Raw genomic sequence first — 17,301 nt, forward strand, 5'->3', positions numbered from 1 at the left:
TATGGAATTCACAAAAGCAGGAGTTGAAGAGTTGTACAACAGTGTTTCAGTTTAAGAAAGTTTAAAAAGGAAAACGATGATAAAATATGAACTAGAAGGTTATAGAAGTGTTCTCAGCGTTGTTTGTTCTCTTGTTGAGCTAATAAGATTTATCTTCTTCCTGCTCCTTTTCTTTTCTGTTATGGAATATGTAAAAACAAAAAATATATATATAATCATGTAAAACCATAACTGAAATGAAATAAAGAAATAGGAAATGATCGAGTTGCACTTGCAATACCCTCCATTGACTCCCCATTCATCCAATTTGCGTTGGTTTGTGATCTGCTTGTATTAAACAACGTTAAACTCAACCAACATTGCAGCTGTAGGCCAAGCTTGAATGAATACGAGACTGCATGCTCGCTCCTTTACCAACTCTGTTTAACGTTGTTTAATACAAGCAGATCACAGATGAATGGGGAGTCCATTTAGGGTATTGCAACTCTAGATTCATCCCATAATATAAACAAATCTAGAGTTGCAAATTGCCTATTATCTCATCTGTTTATTTAGACTAGATTTAGACACACATTTTAGACTAGAGTTACTTTTTTTTTATCCCACTTTTTTGCAACCCCTTCTTTTTTCACCCAGTGGCAATTATCTAATGTAATGCAATGAAGACTTGATTGATTGATTGAAATATTTATTAACAGTTTTACAGAATTACAGCACATTTCAAGCACAAACTCAATACAAAGACTGTGAGTGGAGGACACCATGAAAGCATTACACTTGTTTACAAGAGGGTCCACCTTGTTCAATTCATCAAAACATTTAGAGACGTACAAATAGACACTTATATATAGCCTCTCTCTCTCTCTGTCTCTCTCTCTGTCTCTCTCTCTCTCTCTCTCTCTCTCTCTCTCTCTCTCTCTCTCTCTCTCTCTGTATTGTGTACTGTAGCCTACTGTATAGATAGGCTACGAGAGACATCTCAGCGCCAGCAAGGTCAGCCTTGCTGCATTAGTCATTATCATGTCACGTTTCCATGTCTCATATCTTATCGTCACGTCATTATGATCCAGCACTATACATGTTCCTGTTTGTGTTATTAAACTGTGTGAACCTTTAGCGTGAGATACTGTCTCGTGTCACGTTATTGTTCTCCCAGGCCCGCCCTGCGGCCACAGTCGCCGTACCGAAGGAATACTTCAACCGGATTATCACACACCATGACACCACCCAGCCTGGTTCTGTCAGAACCACACACCACCCAGCCTGGTTCTGTCAGAACCACACACCACACAGCCTGGTTCTGTCAGAACCACACACCACCCAGCCTGGTTCTGTCAGAACCACACACCACCCAGCCTGGTTCTGTCAGAACCACACACCACCCAGCCTGCACACACTACCTGTCTGTCAGAACCACACACCACCCAGCCTGGTTCTGTCAGAACCACACACCACCCAGCCTGCACACACTACCCGTCTGTCAGAACCACACACCACCCAGCCTGCACACACTACCCGTCTGTCAGAACCACACACCACCCAGCCTGCACACACTACCCGTCTGTCAGAACCACACACCACCCAGCCTGCACACACTACCTGTCTGTCAGAACCACACACCACCCAGCCTGCACACACTACCTGTCTGTCAGAACCACACACCACCCAGCCTGCACACACTACCTGTCTGTCAGAACCACACACCACCCAGCCTGCACACACTACCTGTCTGTCAGAACCACACACCACCCAGCCTGCACACACTACCTGTCTGTCAGAACCACACACCACCCAGCCTGCACACACTACCTGTCTGTCAAACCAGACGAGGGTCCAGTACTTAGAGATTACAACACTCTCTCTCTCTCTCTCTCTAGCCTATATCCAGGATGATGGAGCCTTGCAGCTCGGGGGACTACATCATGAAGACCCAGCTGGTGAACGCCATCCAGCTCCAGGAGTTGGACTCGGAGTTGGAACAGAAAGCACAACAAGAGGACACGAGTGAGAATGGTGAGGCGCTTTTCATATTGAATGAATGAATGAATGAATGAATTTTTTATTTTCGTGTCATGCCACTTTGGCCCATCCCATATGGGATTATATGACACATTTCACAGAATACACTGAATACAACTGACACTTCCTTTTCACACATATTTGTAAATTATTAGAACAAACAAACAAAGAAAATAAAACAAATAAAATAAAACGAAAACAATCATAACAAGGCCATTTTACATGTAAATGGCCCTCCTCCTCATTGACCAGGCCTTCTCAAGGAATGAGGCAAATGAAAAAGTGTACTTTTGAAACAGGCACTTCAGTCTCTCGAAGTCCTCCAGCCATACAAATTAATGGTTTGGGTCTATCTTATTAAAAAGTCTCTCCCTAATGGAGATTGATGTAGATATTGAAGTGTGCTTTCTTTTCTTATATCCTTTTTCTTATATTCAACCATCAATGTTGTCAGACTGATGGGGTGGTTGTGTTGTGTTTGATGGGGTGGTTGTGTTGTGTTTGATGGGGTGGTTGTGTTTGATGGGGTGGTTGTGTTTGATGGGGTGGTTGTGTTGTGTTTGATGGGGTGGTTGTGTTGTGTTTGATGGGGTGGTTGTGTTGTGATTGATGGGGTGGTTGTGTTTGATGGGGTGGTTGTGTTGTGTTTGATGGGGTGGTTGTGTTGTGTTTGATGGGGTGGTTGTGTTTGATGGGGTGGATGTGTTGTGTTTGATGGGGTGGTTGTGTTTGATGGGGTGGTTGTGTTGTGTTTGATGGGGTGGTTGTGTTGTGTTTGATGGGGTGGTTGTGTTGTGTTTGATGGGGTGGTTGTGTTTGATGGGGTGGATGTGTTGTGTTTGATGGGGTGGTTGTGTTGTGTTTGATGGGGTGGATGTGTTGTGTTTGATGGGGTGGTTGTGTTGTGTTTGATGGGATGGTTGTGTTGTGTTTGATTGGGTGGATGTGTTGTGTTTGATGGGGTGGTTGTGTTGTGTTTGATGGGGTGGTTGTGTTGTGTTTGATGGGATGGTTGTGTTGTGTTTGATTGGGTGGATGTGTTTGATGGGGTGGTTGTGTTGTGTTTGATGGGGTGGATGTGTTTGATGGGGTGGATGTGTTTGATTGGGTGGATGTGTTAATGTGTTTGATGTGTGTGTGTGTGTGTGTGTTCCAGAGCTCACCTACAGTGTGGAGGACGCGGTGGAGACCATCGGCTTCGGGCGTTTCCACGTCCTGCTGTTCGTCGTCATGGGCAGCGCCAACGTGAGTGTGAAGGCAACTTTTCAAAGAAAGGATGCCAGTGAGGGATATGGTGTGAAGCTCTTTAAAGGATGCCAGTGAGGGATATGGTGTGAAGCTCTTTAAAGGATGCCAGTGAGGGATATGGTGTGAAGCTCTTTCCAACGCGTGGTGATGATGACAGTAAATCAGGTCGTCTCGTTGAGTGCATTTAAAAGGTTTTATTTTGCTTGCAGGGTGGATAAGGCATAACATAAACCGGGTACTTAAACTTAAACTTAAACAATACCTCGTGATGCAAAATAAACAAAGGATAACTCAAAACAACTGAAAACAAACAAAACGTGCACGGTTGTAAAACTGTGTGGCTTCCCTGTGGCGTTTCCCAAAAGTCCCTGCTGCTGTGCACCTGTGACACATACAAATAGACTGCCTGTGATTGGCTGAAACCCGCCTATGCCCAGGTTGTCAGTCAGTGTCAAATTACCAGTGCATATTCATCAAATTGGCTACAACAGTGAGGCTCTCCTCCAATCAGATTCAGGGATGTGCACACATAGACATCAAAGGGGGCTTCAGCCCCTGCCCTTTTACCCGTCTGTAAAACAACTGCCCTTTTACCCGTCTGTAAAACAACTGCCCTTTTACCCGTCTGTAAAACAACTGCCCTTTTACCCGTCTGTAAAACAACTGCCCTTTTACCCGTCTGTAAAACAACTGCCCTTTTACCCGTCTGTAAAACAACTGCCCTTTTACCCGTCTGTAAAACAACTGCCCATTTACCCGTCTGTAAAACAACTGCCCCTTTTACCCGTCTGTAAAACAACTGCCCTTTTACCCGTCTGTAAAACAACTGCCCTTTTACCCGTCTGTAAAACAACTGCCCTTTTACCCGTCTGTAAAACAACTGCCCTTTTACCCGTCTGTAAAACAACTGCCCTTTTACCCCGTCTGTAAAACAACTGCCCTTTTACCCGTCTGTAAAACAACTGCCCTTTTACCCGTCTGTAAAACAACTGCCCTTTTACCCGTCTGTAAAACAACTGCCCTTTTACCCGTCTGTAAAACAACTGCCCTTTTACCCGTCTGTAAAACAACTGCCCTTTTACCCGTCTGTAAAACAACTGCCCTTTTACCCGTCTGTAAAACAACTGCCCTTTTACCAGTCTGTAAAACAACTGCCCTTTTACCAGTCTGTAAAACAACTGCCCTTTTACCAGTCTGTAAAACAACTGCCCTTTTACCCGTCTGTAAAACAACTGCCCTTTTACCCGTCTGTAAAACAACTGCCCTTTTACCAGTCTGTAAAACAACTGCCCTTTTACCCGTCTGTAAAACAACTGCCCTTTTACCCGTCTGTAAAACAACTGCCCTTTTACCCGTCTGTAAAACAACTGCCCTTTTACCCGTCTGTAAAACAACTGCCCTTTTACCCGTCTGTAAAACAACTGCCCTTTTACCCGTCTGTAAAACAACTGCCCTTTTACCAGTCTGTAAAACAACTGCCCTTTTACCCGTCTGTAAAACAACTGCCCTTTTTACCCGTCTGTAAAACAGCTGCCCTTTTACCCCGTCTGTAAAACAACTGCCCTTTTACCCGTCTGTAAAACAGCTGCCCTTTTACCCGTCTGTAAAACAACTGCCCTTTTACCCGTCTGTAAAACAACTGCCCTTTTACCCGTCTGTAAAACAACTGCCCTTTTACCCGTCTGTAAAACAACTGCCCTTTTACCAGTCTGTAAAACAACTGCCCTTTTACCAGTCTGTAAACGTGCTGTGATCTTGTAGATCTGCCATTTTTGTCCCAAAGTGCCCTCTTAGGAGATTTCAGCCCCTGCCTCTCAATCACTCTCTGCACGTCCCCGATCAGATTGGTGCTTTTCATTCGAATATTCTAACCCATTCTGACCTGGGATCAGATTGGTGCTTTTCATTAGAATATTCTAACCCATTCTGACCTGGGATCAGATTGGTGCTTTTCATTAGAATATTCTAACCCATTCTGACCTGAGATCAGATTGGTGCTTTTCATTAGAATATTCTAACCCATTCTGACCTGAGATCAGATTGGTGCTTTTCATTAGAATATTCTAACCCATTCTGACCTGAGATCAGATTGGTGCTTTTCATTAGAATATTCTAACCAATTCTGACGTGAGATCAGATTGGTGCTTTTCATTAGAATATTCTAACCCATTCTGACCTGAGATCAGATTGGTGCTTTTCATTAGAATATTTTAGCTAATAGCCATCTCTCCTTTTCCATCACTCACTCTGTTGTAGAGTTTTCTGCCAGAGTACAAGTCATTTTTACTACTCACCGATACGAGCACTTTATTTTTGTTGAGTAACCACTTATTTGACCCCCCTTTTCTCATAGATGCAGATGGATCTCTGATCTACTTTTTCAGTTGTCATTTATGCTTGAAGATGGGCTGTGTTTGGCAATCTGCTGCAGTGTTGTGGTCAGACCTGCTCCCGTTGCATTCGTTCAGACTGTAGTGTCAATTGAATGTTTCGGTACTCGGCTCAAAGTATCGGGCCCGGTTCCGAGTACTTGAGGGTGGTATCGGCCCAGTGGTATCGGAACAACTCTACTATTTTGGCTCTTCTTCTTACTCCGTCTGTCTTTGTGTGCAATCTGTCTTGTTAGATCATCGAGGCCATGGAGATCATGCTGTTAGCAGTGGTGTCGCCCGAGATCCGCTGCGAGTGGCGTCTTGAAGACTGGCAGGTGGCGCTGGTGTCCACGGTGAGGGGCTCGTTCTTTTCTACTCGCTCACAGATCTATACAAATGCCTTCTATTCAGAATATATAGTTCTCAGACCTTTTCGTGCCAAATCAATGACGCCCCAAACATTCTGACGTGTGTTTGGCTGCAGACCCAGATGAACCAAGCTGTGATCATCTATGTTTATGAGCAGATGTTCTAAATCCTGTTGCTTTAACCCATTCTGACCTGAGATCAGATTCTAAAAATGTCTTCTACATCCTGACAGTTTTCTGAAAAAAGCTATGTTTCTATGTCAGTCGTTCTTCGATTTTTCAAAAATAGCAGACCTACAAGCTTGTAGCGTGCCACTCGGTGGCGTGCTATGAGCTTGTAGATCTGCTATTTTTCTATAGTTAAAGCATAACATAATGCTAACACCAAAAGGGGTTCCCGCCCAAAATGGGATAACATAGCATCATCAATCTGTCAGATTTGAGCTGTATTATAATTTATAGCTCAAATATTTGACGTACATGTCACGGGCATTCTGAAAATCATATTATAATATGCCAAAGATTGGGACGCCCGGGTGAGAAGTAGGCTTAATGGATAAGTAAGTAGCCTTGCCGAGCCATGAGGCCCATAGGGCAGGAGCCTATCTCCTGTTTCTGTAGCCATGAGGCCCATAGGGCAGGAGCCTATCTCCTGTTTCTGTAGCCATGAGGCCCATAGGGCAGGAGCCTATCTCCTGTTTCTGTAGCCATGAGGCCCATAGGGCAGGAGCCTATCTCCTGTTTCTGTAGCCATGAGGCCCATAGGGGCAGGAGCCTATCTCCTGTTTCTGTAGCCATGGGGCCCATAGGGGCAGGAGCCTATCTCCTGTTTCTGTAGCCATGAGGCCCATAGGGCAGGAGCCTATCTCCTGTTTCTGTAGCCATGAGGCCCATAGGGCAGGAGCCTATCTCCTGTTTCTGTAGCCATGAGGCCCATAGGGCAGGAGCCTATCTCCTGTTTCTGTAGCCATGAGGCCCATAGGGGCAGGAGCCTATTTCCTGTTTCTGTAGCCATGAGGCCCATAGGGCAGGAGCCTATCTCCTGTTTCTGTAGCCATGAGGCCCATAGGCGCAGGAGCCTATCTCCTGTTTCTGTAGCCATGAGGCCCATAGGGGCAGGAGCCTATCTCCTGTTTCTGTAGCCATGAGGCCCATAGGGGCAGGAGCCTATCTCCTGTTTCTGTAGCCATGAGGCCCATAGGGGCAGGAGCCTGTCTCCTGTTTCTGTAGCCATGAGGCCCATAGGGCAGGAGCCTATTCTGTAGCGTGAGGCAGCTTGATGTACAAGTACACCCCCTGGACATGACGCTAGTATGTCGCAGGGACTTACCCCCAAATCCAACGATGCTGAGTGTCAAGCAGGGAGGCACTGGGTCCCATTTTTACAGTCTTTGGTTTGACCCGGCCAGAGATTGAACCCCGACCTCCCAGTCTCAGGGCGGACACTGAGCTGGTGGCTTAATGGATGCTATATCACAATGGTTTTCAACCAGTGGTCCTTGAGGGGGTTCCAGGTGGTCCGGGGACCACCAGTGGTCCTTGAGGGGGTTCCAGGTGGTCCCCATGCAGCTAAATGACAGACAGTTGGTAAACAAATGGACCCTTATTAGATCTTTAACTCTTGAGTGTAAAGTTAATTCACACTCGAGAGTTAAATTATTGTTAAACATCTCCAATACTTAGTTTACAAGAAGTCTACAAAATTTCGATTTTGATCAACGTTTGCCTGTTATCTCTCCTAATGGTCAACACAGCACATTCTTTAGTTTTGAGTCTGAGAGGCTAAATGTCATCAAACGGTGGTCCGTGGCTCAGATGGGTCTGAGAGGCTAAATGTCATCAGATGGTGGTCCGTGGCTCAGATGGGTCTGAGAGGCTAAATGTCATCAGATGGTGGTCCGTGGCTCAGATGGGTCTGAGAGGCTAAATGTCATCAGATGGTGGTCCGTGGCTCAGATGGGTCTGAGAGGCTAAATGTCATCAGGTGGTGGTTCCGTGGCTCAGATGGGTCTGAGAGGCTAAATGTCATCAAACGGTGGTCCGTGGCTCAGATGGGTCTGAGAGGCTAAATGTCATCAGATGGTGGTCCGTGGCTCAGATGGGTCTGAGAGGCTAAATGTCATCAGATGGTGGTCCGTGGCTCAGATGGGTCTGAGAGGCTAAATGTCATCAGATGGTGGTTCCGTGGCTCAAATGGGTCTGAGAGGCTAAATGTCATCAGATGGTGGTTCCGTGGCTCAGATGGGTCTGAGAGGCTAAATGTCATCAGATGGTGGTTCCGTGGCTCAAATGGGTCTGAGAGGCTAAATGTCATCAAATGGTGGTTCCGTGGCTCAAATGGGTCTGAGAGGCTAAATGTCATCAGATGGTGGTTCCGTGGCTCAAATGGGTCTGAGAGGCTAAATGTCATCAGATGGTGGTCTGTGGCTCAGATGGGTCTGAGAGGCTAAATGTCATCAGATGGTGGTTCCGTGGCTCAAATGGGTCTGAGAGGCTAAATGTCATCAGATGGTGGTTCCGTGGCTCAAATGGGTCTGAGAGGCTAAATGTCATCAGATGGTGGTCCGTGGCTCAGATGGGTCTGAGAGGCTAAATGTCATCAGATGGTGGTCCGTGGCTCAGATGGGTCTGAGAGGCTAAATGTCATCAGATGGTGGTCCGTGGCTCAGATGGGTCTGAGAGGCTAAATGTCATCAGATGGTGGTCCGTGGCTCAGATGGGTCTGAGAGGCTAAATGTCATCATGGTGGTCCGTGGCTCAAATGGGTCTGAGAGGCTAAATGTCATCAGATGGTGGTCCGTGGCTCAGATGGGTCTGAGAGGCTAAATGTCATCAGATGGTGGTCCGTGGCTCAGATGGGTCTGAGAGGCTAAATGTCATCAGATGGTGGTCCGTGGCTCAGATGGGTCTGAGAGGCTAAATGTCATCAGATGGTGGTCCGTGGCTCAGATGGGTCTGAGAGGCTAAATGTCATCAGATGGTGGTCCGTGGCTCAGATGGGTCTGAGAGGCTAAATGTCATCAGATGGTGGTCCGTGGCTCAGATGGGTCTGAGAGGCTAAATGTCATCAGATGGTGGTCCGTGGCTCAGATGGGTCTGAGAGGCTAAATGTCATCATGGTGGTCCGTGGCTCAGATGGGTCTGAGAGGTTAAAGGTCATCAGATGGTGGTCCGTGGCTCAAATGGGTCTGAGAGGCTAAATGTCATCAGATGGTGGTCCGTGGCTCAGATGGGTCTGAGAGGCTAAATGTCATCAGATGGTGGTCCGTGGCTCAGATGGGTCTGAGAGGCTAAATGTCATCAGATGGTGGTCCGTGGCTCAGATGGGTCTGAGAGGCTAAATGTCATCAGATGGTGGTCCGTGGCTCAGATGGGTCTGAGAGGCTAAATGTCATCAGATGGTGGTCCGTGGCTCAGATGGGTCTGAGAGGCTAAATGTCATCAGATGGTGGTCCGTGGCTCAGATGGGTCTGAGAGGTTAAAGGTCATCAGATGGTGGTCCGTGGCTCAGATGGGTCTGAGAGGCTAAATGTCATCATGGTGGTCCGTGGCTCAGATGGGTCTGAGAGGCTAAATGTCATCAGATGGTGGTCCGTGGCTCAGATGGGTCTGAGAGGCTAAATGTCATCAGATGGTGGTCCGTGGCTCAGATGGGTCTGAGAGGCTAAATGTCATCAGATGGTGGTCCGTGGCTCAGATGGGTCTGAGAGGCTAAATGTCATCAGATGGTGGTCCGTGGCTCAGATGGGTCTGAGAGGCTAAATGTCATCAGATGGTGGTCCGTGGCTCAGATGGGTCTGAGAGGCTAAATGTCATCAGATGGTGGTCCGTGGTTCAAATGGGTCTGAGAGGCTAAATGTCATCAAATGGTGGTCCGTGGCTCAGATGGGTCTGAGAGGCTAAATGTCATCAGATGGTGGTCCGTGGTTCAAATGCTGAATAAATAATGGGCCTTGATATGAAAATGGTTGAAAACCACAATATCAGATTATCTTGTGACATCTAGAGATTAGCCTACGACGTTAACCCATTCTGGGCGGGAACCCCTTTTGGTGTTTTAAACATTATGTTATAATTAAATTTAGCTATTGAAAATAGCAGATCTACAAGCTCATAGCGCGCCACCAAGTGGCGCGCTACGAGCTTGTAGGTCTGCTATTTTTGAAGAATCGTGAAAATGTGGGGCAAATTTGGAATATATATATTTTTTTCTGAACGAACGTTTTTAACTCAAATCTTTGCTTCTGGGGAGGTCCCTGTAGCAACATATTTTCAGAATTATATTACATATAATTTTTGGGGTCCTTGACATGAAATATTGAGAACCACTGATATAGAAACATGAGGTTTTTCAGAAAAAAATACATTTTAAAAAGGCCAAAATGGTTTAACCCATTCTGAACGAGCACCCATTTTGGTGTTGGCATCATGTTATGCTTTAGCTATTGAAAAATAGCAGATCTACAAGCTCATATCGCGCCACCGAGTGGCGCGATACGAGCTTGTAGGTCTGCTATTTTAAAAAAAATCGAAGAGCGACTGACATTTTTAGAATCTGATCTCAGGTCAGAATGGGTTCATCAGACCAGTGTGTGTCCGGCGGAAACCTGGTATGAATCTGATCTCAGGTCAGAATGGTTTAACTTCCTTTGCACTGTGTCCCTCAGATGGTGTTTCTGGGGTTCATGGTGTGTGGCGTGCTGTCAGAATGGTTTAACTTCCTTTGCACCGTTGCCCTCAGATGGTGTTCCTGGGGTTCATGGTGTGTGGCGTGCTGTCGGGGTACCTCGCTGACAAATATGGACGCTGGAAGGTCAGTGAATTATTTACAATGAGGAGGTTTACGGTGTTTTTGTGTGTCTTTAAAAAAAGAATCTCAATACTTATACACATTTGATTGATTGATTGATTGAAATATTTATTAACAGTTTGTAGAATTTACAGTACATTTTAAGCACAAACTCAATACAAAGACTGTTAACTGTGAGTGGACGACCCAATTAAGCATTACACTTGTTTACAACAGGGTCCACATTGTTCAATTCATCAAAACATTTAGAGACATACAAACATTTAGAGACATACAAATAGACATTTCTATGTAGCTAAAGAACAGAACAGGAATTCATCATATAGGAAGCAAAAAAGGGAAAAGATACATTATACAGTGAGGGGAAATGGGGGGGGTGGGGTGAGGGGATTCAGATTTTACAGAGGCCAGTTTCGAATTGCAGCCGTCCGTAGGTGCCCTTTGAGAGCGGTTTTGAAGGAGTCAAGGGATTCACATGTCTTAATGACTGTTGGTAGGGCGTTCCACATTTTGGTGGCATAGGAGCTAAATTAACTTAACCCCTTGTTTGTGCCGAATCTGGGTTGTACATGGTTTGTTGCACTCCCTCTCCCACATTGTATGTGTGCGTTTGTTTTGTTGTTCCTCTCCAGGTGGTCTTCGGTGGTTTTGTCTGGAGTGCCTACTTCTCCGTCCTGACCTCCTTTGCACCCACGTACGGCTGGTTTATATTCCTACGCAGCATGGTGGGCTGCGGGGTGGCTGGAGTGTCGCAGGGGTGAGAAAACTAACGCGCACACACACACACACACACACACACACACACACACACACACACACACACACACACACACACACACACACACCAGTGTTGTTTTTGGCAGCAAATCTCTATTTTAGTTTTAGTCTCTTGAATAGTTTTCACTTAGTTTTAGTCATATTTTAGTCACCTGGAATCTTCTAGTGTGTTCTAGTCTAGTTTTAGTCGACTAAATCTAGTTTATTTAGTCGACTAAAATGTGTTTTGACAGGCATTGATGTCGTTGTAATGACATATTTTACCCTTTGGTTGCATGCTGAACATAATTAGTTGATTGTAGATCTGCTATTTTCAGCATGCAACCCAGCATAAAACTGGATCTCTTGTCCACTAGTCCCTTACTAACCTTTTAGTCTAGTTTTTATTTGTTGACAAAATTGTCTATTTGGTCTTAGTTTTAGTCATCATAGATTCGTTTTTATTTTGTTTTTATTTAGTTTTAGTCAGTGAAAAAAGGTAGTCGACGAACATTTTTCGTCTTAGTTTTAGTCGACGAAGTCAACACTGACACACACACACACACACACACACACACGCCACATGCGCGCGTTTGTATTACTATGCTTGTGAGGGCATCGACATTTTAGGCAATCTTTTAAACCCTAACCCCCAAAAACGGCCGTTACAGTGAGGTTGTAGATCTGATATTTTCAGCGCCCGACACCGTCGCGCAACTAATGAATCAGGCATAATGCCAAACCCAGAACACAACCTTCCTGTTTAATAATAATCCAAACCTAAATCTTTTCTTCATTGTAAATCTAACTCTAAATCTAACTGACCATAAAACCACCATTTGAGTGACGACTTTTCTCACACAAGTCACACGTATTACCAACGATATGTACACACACACACACACACACACACACACACACGCGCGCACGCACGCACGCACGCACGCACACACACACAAGTACAGATTCTTGAGTGAAAACATGCTCTTCTGGTTTTACATGAATCTTTTTTTCTTCGAAGGTTTGTCTTGAAGACAGAATTCATCCCTGCTAAGTACCGAGCCACCCTGCTCCCTCTGGCCTCTGTAAGTAGTGAGAATAATGTTTAAATAGCAGATGATAAGCCATGATGCTTCTAAACATTGACTCTCCTGTCTGTGCCCATGTTGATCAGACAGTTTGTTTACCACTGACGGCACCACCTACCAGCGTTAGGGATGTGTAAATGTGTCCAAAATGAAAATCGATTTGTATAATTCAATATTAATCGATTAATCGTTTTTGTTTTTTTGGGGGGGGGGCTTTTTTTTTAAATATTTTTTTAATGAACCCTACAAATAAAAAAGAATCTTCCCCCCAAGGGGTACCTAAGTCAAAAAAGTTTGGGAACCCCTGATGTAGTTGATTAACAATAATTGTAACTCTTGAGAGTTAATAAGGGTCCATTTGGTTACTAACTCCATCTTTTAAATGAGGACCACTGGTGGTCCCTGGACCACTGTTGAGCCAATTGATCACCATAGCAACCCCAGCCTAGGCCTGATTAGGTAAATTCCCAACACCTGCTAAATCCTCCAAACCTGTAGCTTGATTGGAATCAATCTCCACTCACACTCCTCTCAGTCATGCAGCTACACAGACACATCCCAGGCACACTTTGGTAGGCTTTTGGCCCTGTCCTGTTTGGATGACAATATTGCCTTTCCAACAGATTTTCATTAAAAAAAAAAACGGGAAAAAAAAAACGATTAGCGATTATTAATTTTCATAATCGATTTCGGGTCCTATCAACGATAATCGATTAATCAGATTTTCCGGGAGCCAGTTTCGAATTGCAGCCGTCCGTAGGTGCCCTTTGAGAGCGGTTTTGAAGGAGTCAAGGGATTCACATGTCTTAATGACTGTTGGTAGGGCGTTCCACATTTTGGTGGCATAGGAGCTAAATTAATTTAACCCCTTTGTGCCGATTAAATTACAGCATTATCCTTTTTTTTTAATCCTTTATTCCTGTTGTGTTTGTGTCGCTGCAGATCTTCTGGATGGCGGGATCCATGCTGATCATCATCCTGGGCATGACTCTGGTTCCCACGCTGGGCTGGAGGTGGATGATCCGCATCTCGGTCGCTCCCAGTATCATCCTGATCTTTCTGTTCAAGGTGGGATTCATATTGGTCAATCCCAGTATCATCCTGATCTTTCTGTTCAAGGTGGGATTCATATTGGTGGCTCCCAGTATCATCCTGATCTTTCTGTTCAAGGTGGGATTCATATCGGTCGCTCCCAGTATCATCCTGATCTTTCTGTTCAAGGTGGGATTCATATCGGTAGCTACTCACCAAAACAAAGGCGTCATTAGAAAGCCTACTTTCCTTAGTGGAAGCTCTCTGAACCCCCCCCCCCCCCCCCCCCCCCCACCACACGTACTATAAACGGTACCTTTTGGCCAGAAAGGGATATTTTTTAACCAGAGGAAGAATATTCTCTGGGCAATATCGGTAGAAGGCGCAGTAGTGATGCTGCAGTCAGAACTGCAGCATCACTACTACCCAATCTTCCGCCGTAGTCTGAAAACCCACCTTTTCAGAATCCATCATGGCCCATAGCACTTACCCCACCCCCTTAGATAGCATTTCTGTAGACGTAGATAGCATTTGATACAGACTTATAGCATGTTATGTAGACAGCACTATAATTGCATTGTATGTAGTCATAGCACATCATAGTACATAAGTATAGCATAGTAGTATAGATGTATAGTTTATATGTATAGTTTCATCATATAGATATTCCACTGTTACCTTCTTAGCTTACGCATGTATCATGATAAATGTTCTTATGTGATGTATACCCATGCTTTTTGTTCTTGCTTAATGTAAGTCGCTCTGGATTAAGAGCGTCTGATAAATGCCTAAATTGTAAATTGTAGAAAGTAGGCTTTCTAATGACAGAACCCGCTAATGGACCAGAGCTAATGGAACATTAATAATAATCGAAGGGCAGTTTTTATTAAATGTCTTTTATATCAACGACTCAATTAGTTTTATACTCTGTTGTCTGTATGTTAAAAATCACACCTGTGTGAAGTGCGGGGCCCTCATATCATTGCGAATGCATTGAGCACTAACTATGAGACCCTGCAGATCATGTCTGTGTGTGTGTCTGTCCCAAAACACCACCCGCCCGCCACCAGAGGGCGCAGCTGTATCACACAAAACACACGCACGCACGCACTCACACACACACACACACACACACACACACACACACACACACACACACACACACACACACACACACACACACAACTTAACTTTAAAAACTTAACTTAAAAAAAAAACTTTAAAAACACTTAACTTCAAAAAACTTAACTTAAAAATAAAATCTTAAAAAAACACAAAAAAGAGAACTTTAAAAAGAAAACCTTAAAGTATGTAATTTATTCTAATTGTTGTTATTGCCATTTACGAGCTGCGTTGCTTCCCGCGTTTGCGCGTCTTACTTGTCTTTTAACATCGAGGTGATGTAATGATGATCTAAAACAAACATTACATTCTCTTTATTGTTAAAGGTATATTCAGTGATTTCACTTAATTCAAATATCACTTATTTTTTTGTTTTGTTGTGATACTCCTCCCTACTATAGTGTGCTGACCATATAAGGAGTTCCTCCCTGTCCCCAGTTAACCCCTGGGGGTCAAAAAACCTTAAGTTTCGTTTTTGACTCTCTATCCTGATTGGACGAAAGGCTGGGTCCCACAGCCAAAAACGAAACCTAAGGTTTTTTGAGTGAAATCACTGAATATACCTTTAACACCATCAGGGTCCATGAAGTAAATCACCGTCAAGTTCAAGTGCGCGGTCATGTGCCCGAGACGGAGATTAGTGCTATGAAAACTGATCGCATCGCTCTACAGCCTAGTGAATGTAATACACAATCTATGTAAAGCGCCTTGGATAAAAGCGCTATATAAATGCACCATTTACCATTTACTATATGAGGGGCTAGCGACACTCAACAATATGGAAATAGCAGATCTACAAGATCTCCACTATGAAATTGGTTGACATTTTTCACCTGTAATGCCATGCCCAAAATAGGGATTGATCAATTATTTTATGAAATACAATCCTTCAATCCTTCAACAATACTTCATCCTGTCTGTGTGTGATTGATTGATTGATTGATGGATTTATTAACAGTTTGCAGAATTACAGCACATTTCAAGCACAACTCAATAGAAAAGACTGTTAACTGTGAGTGAACGACACCATAAAGCACTACACTTGTTTACGCGAGGGTCCACCATGTTCAATTCATGGTGTCCTGTCTCTGCAGTACATCCCAGAGTCGGCGCGTTACAACGTGTCTGCGGGGAACGTGAAGGCAGCGATGGAGACCCTGGAGATGATCTGTAAGATGAACAACGCCTCCCTTCCGCCCGGGAAGCTGGTGGAACCTGTGCAGGTAAGATAATACCTTAACCCATTTAGGCCTGACGTCGAAATACAAAAAAAAGTTCGCTCTGAAAGAATATATATTCAAAGATTTGTGCCACATTTTTACGATTTTTCAAAAATAGCAGACCTACAAACTCGTAGCGCGCGCTACGAGTTTGTAGATCTGCTATTTTTCAATAGCTAAAGTATAACATAACCCCACAAGGGGTTCCCGCCCAGAATGGGTGAAGATAATACCCTACAGAAGGACTAGAGGGGGTTTCAGCTAATTGTAGGATGGATATTTTCTTGTGTGGTCCAAATGGACCATGTGTGGCCTAATGGTCCATTAGGCCAATACCTCATGGTGGGGACTGAAACATACATGCTGTTTACTTGTGGGTTTTCTGTTGTTTGATCGATGCCTTCCTCCCTGTTGTGTGTGTGTGTGTGTGTGTGTGTGTGTGTGTGTGTGTGTGTGTGGTAGGATGAGCGAGGCAGCTGGCGTGTTCTGGTCAGCCCAGTATGGAGAAGAACCTCGGTGATCCTGTGGTACACCTGGTAATGCTGCCTTCCTTCTACGCTACGCCATGAAGTTTGTGAGCCACCGTTATTAGAATCTTTACAGGCCGAGCACAGCCGCTGCAGAATGGGTGCGTTCTCAGCAGACCCGGCCGGGACAGATATTTATGTGGGGGGTTTTTTGGTATCTTGAAAACCGTTAGTCCGCTCGGCACCGCACCCCTCGGGTCAGATATATGACTCCAGAGACACACTCGCCAAGTTTGGTCAGAAGGTGCCAGAGTTGTGCCGGGGACAGACTGACATAAATACACACACAGGTTTTGTGAATTAATAACTTATTGTATAATTGTCTCCATAAAAGAATAGTGTATGCTTTTGTGTGCGTCTGTGTTTATGCACTCACCTTTGTGCATGTTCTGGGATGCTTGCATGCAGAGCCATCTAATAGAGTTGCAACATTGAGGGGGCAGAAAAGTGTGTGTGTGGGTGCGTTAGGTTCGTGGTGTACTTCTCCTACTACGTGTCGGTGCTCAGCGCTTCTGTGTGTGTGTGTGTGTGTGTGTGTGTGTGTGTGTGTGTGTGTGTGTGTGTGCGTGTGTGCGTTAGGTTCGTAGCCTCCTTCTCCTACTACGGGTCGGTTCTCAGCTCCTCTGAACTCCTGGAGAAGAACCTTCTCTGCATAACGGACGCGGGCGCTGAGCACCAGGTCCAGCACCGCCATGAGGAGGGACTGTGCTACTGCATCCCCTTTGGAAAAGATGACTAC

At 44.9% G+C, this 17,301-nt stretch overlaps 1 protein-coding gene across 1 annotated transcript in view; it reads left to right on the forward strand.

Moving 5' to 3' along the window:
* Positions 1-3,180: 3,180 nt before the first annotated feature.
* Positions 3,181-17,301, forward strand: part of svopl (SVOP-like) — a 28,085-nt gene continuing 13,964 nt past the window's right edge. Inside the window, exons 1-9 of the mRNA XM_083757867.1 lie at positions 3,181-3,264; positions 5,894-5,992; positions 10,749-10,820; positions 11,450-11,574; positions 12,595-12,658; positions 13,604-13,729; positions 15,910-16,038; positions 16,498-16,571; positions 17,142-17,301. The exon at positions 17,142-17,301 is cut by the window's right edge and continues 37 nt beyond it. Of these exons, the coding sequence (XP_083613993.1) occupies positions 3,250-3,264; positions 5,894-5,992; positions 10,749-10,820; positions 11,450-11,574; positions 12,595-12,658; positions 13,604-13,729; positions 15,910-16,038; positions 16,498-16,571; positions 17,142-17,301 (864 nt within the window). The 5' untranslated portion in view covers positions 3,181-3,249. The remainder of the gene's footprint in view (positions 3,265-5,893; positions 5,993-10,748; positions 10,821-11,449; positions 11,575-12,594; positions 12,659-13,603; positions 13,730-15,909; positions 16,039-16,497; positions 16,572-17,141) is intronic.

Source organism: Protomyctophum parallelum, assembly GCF_964188405.1.
Source record: "Protomyctophum parallelum genome assembly, chromosome: 22".
NCBI lineage: Eukaryota > Metazoa > Chordata > Actinopteri > Myctophiformes > Myctophidae > Protomyctophum > Protomyctophum parallelum.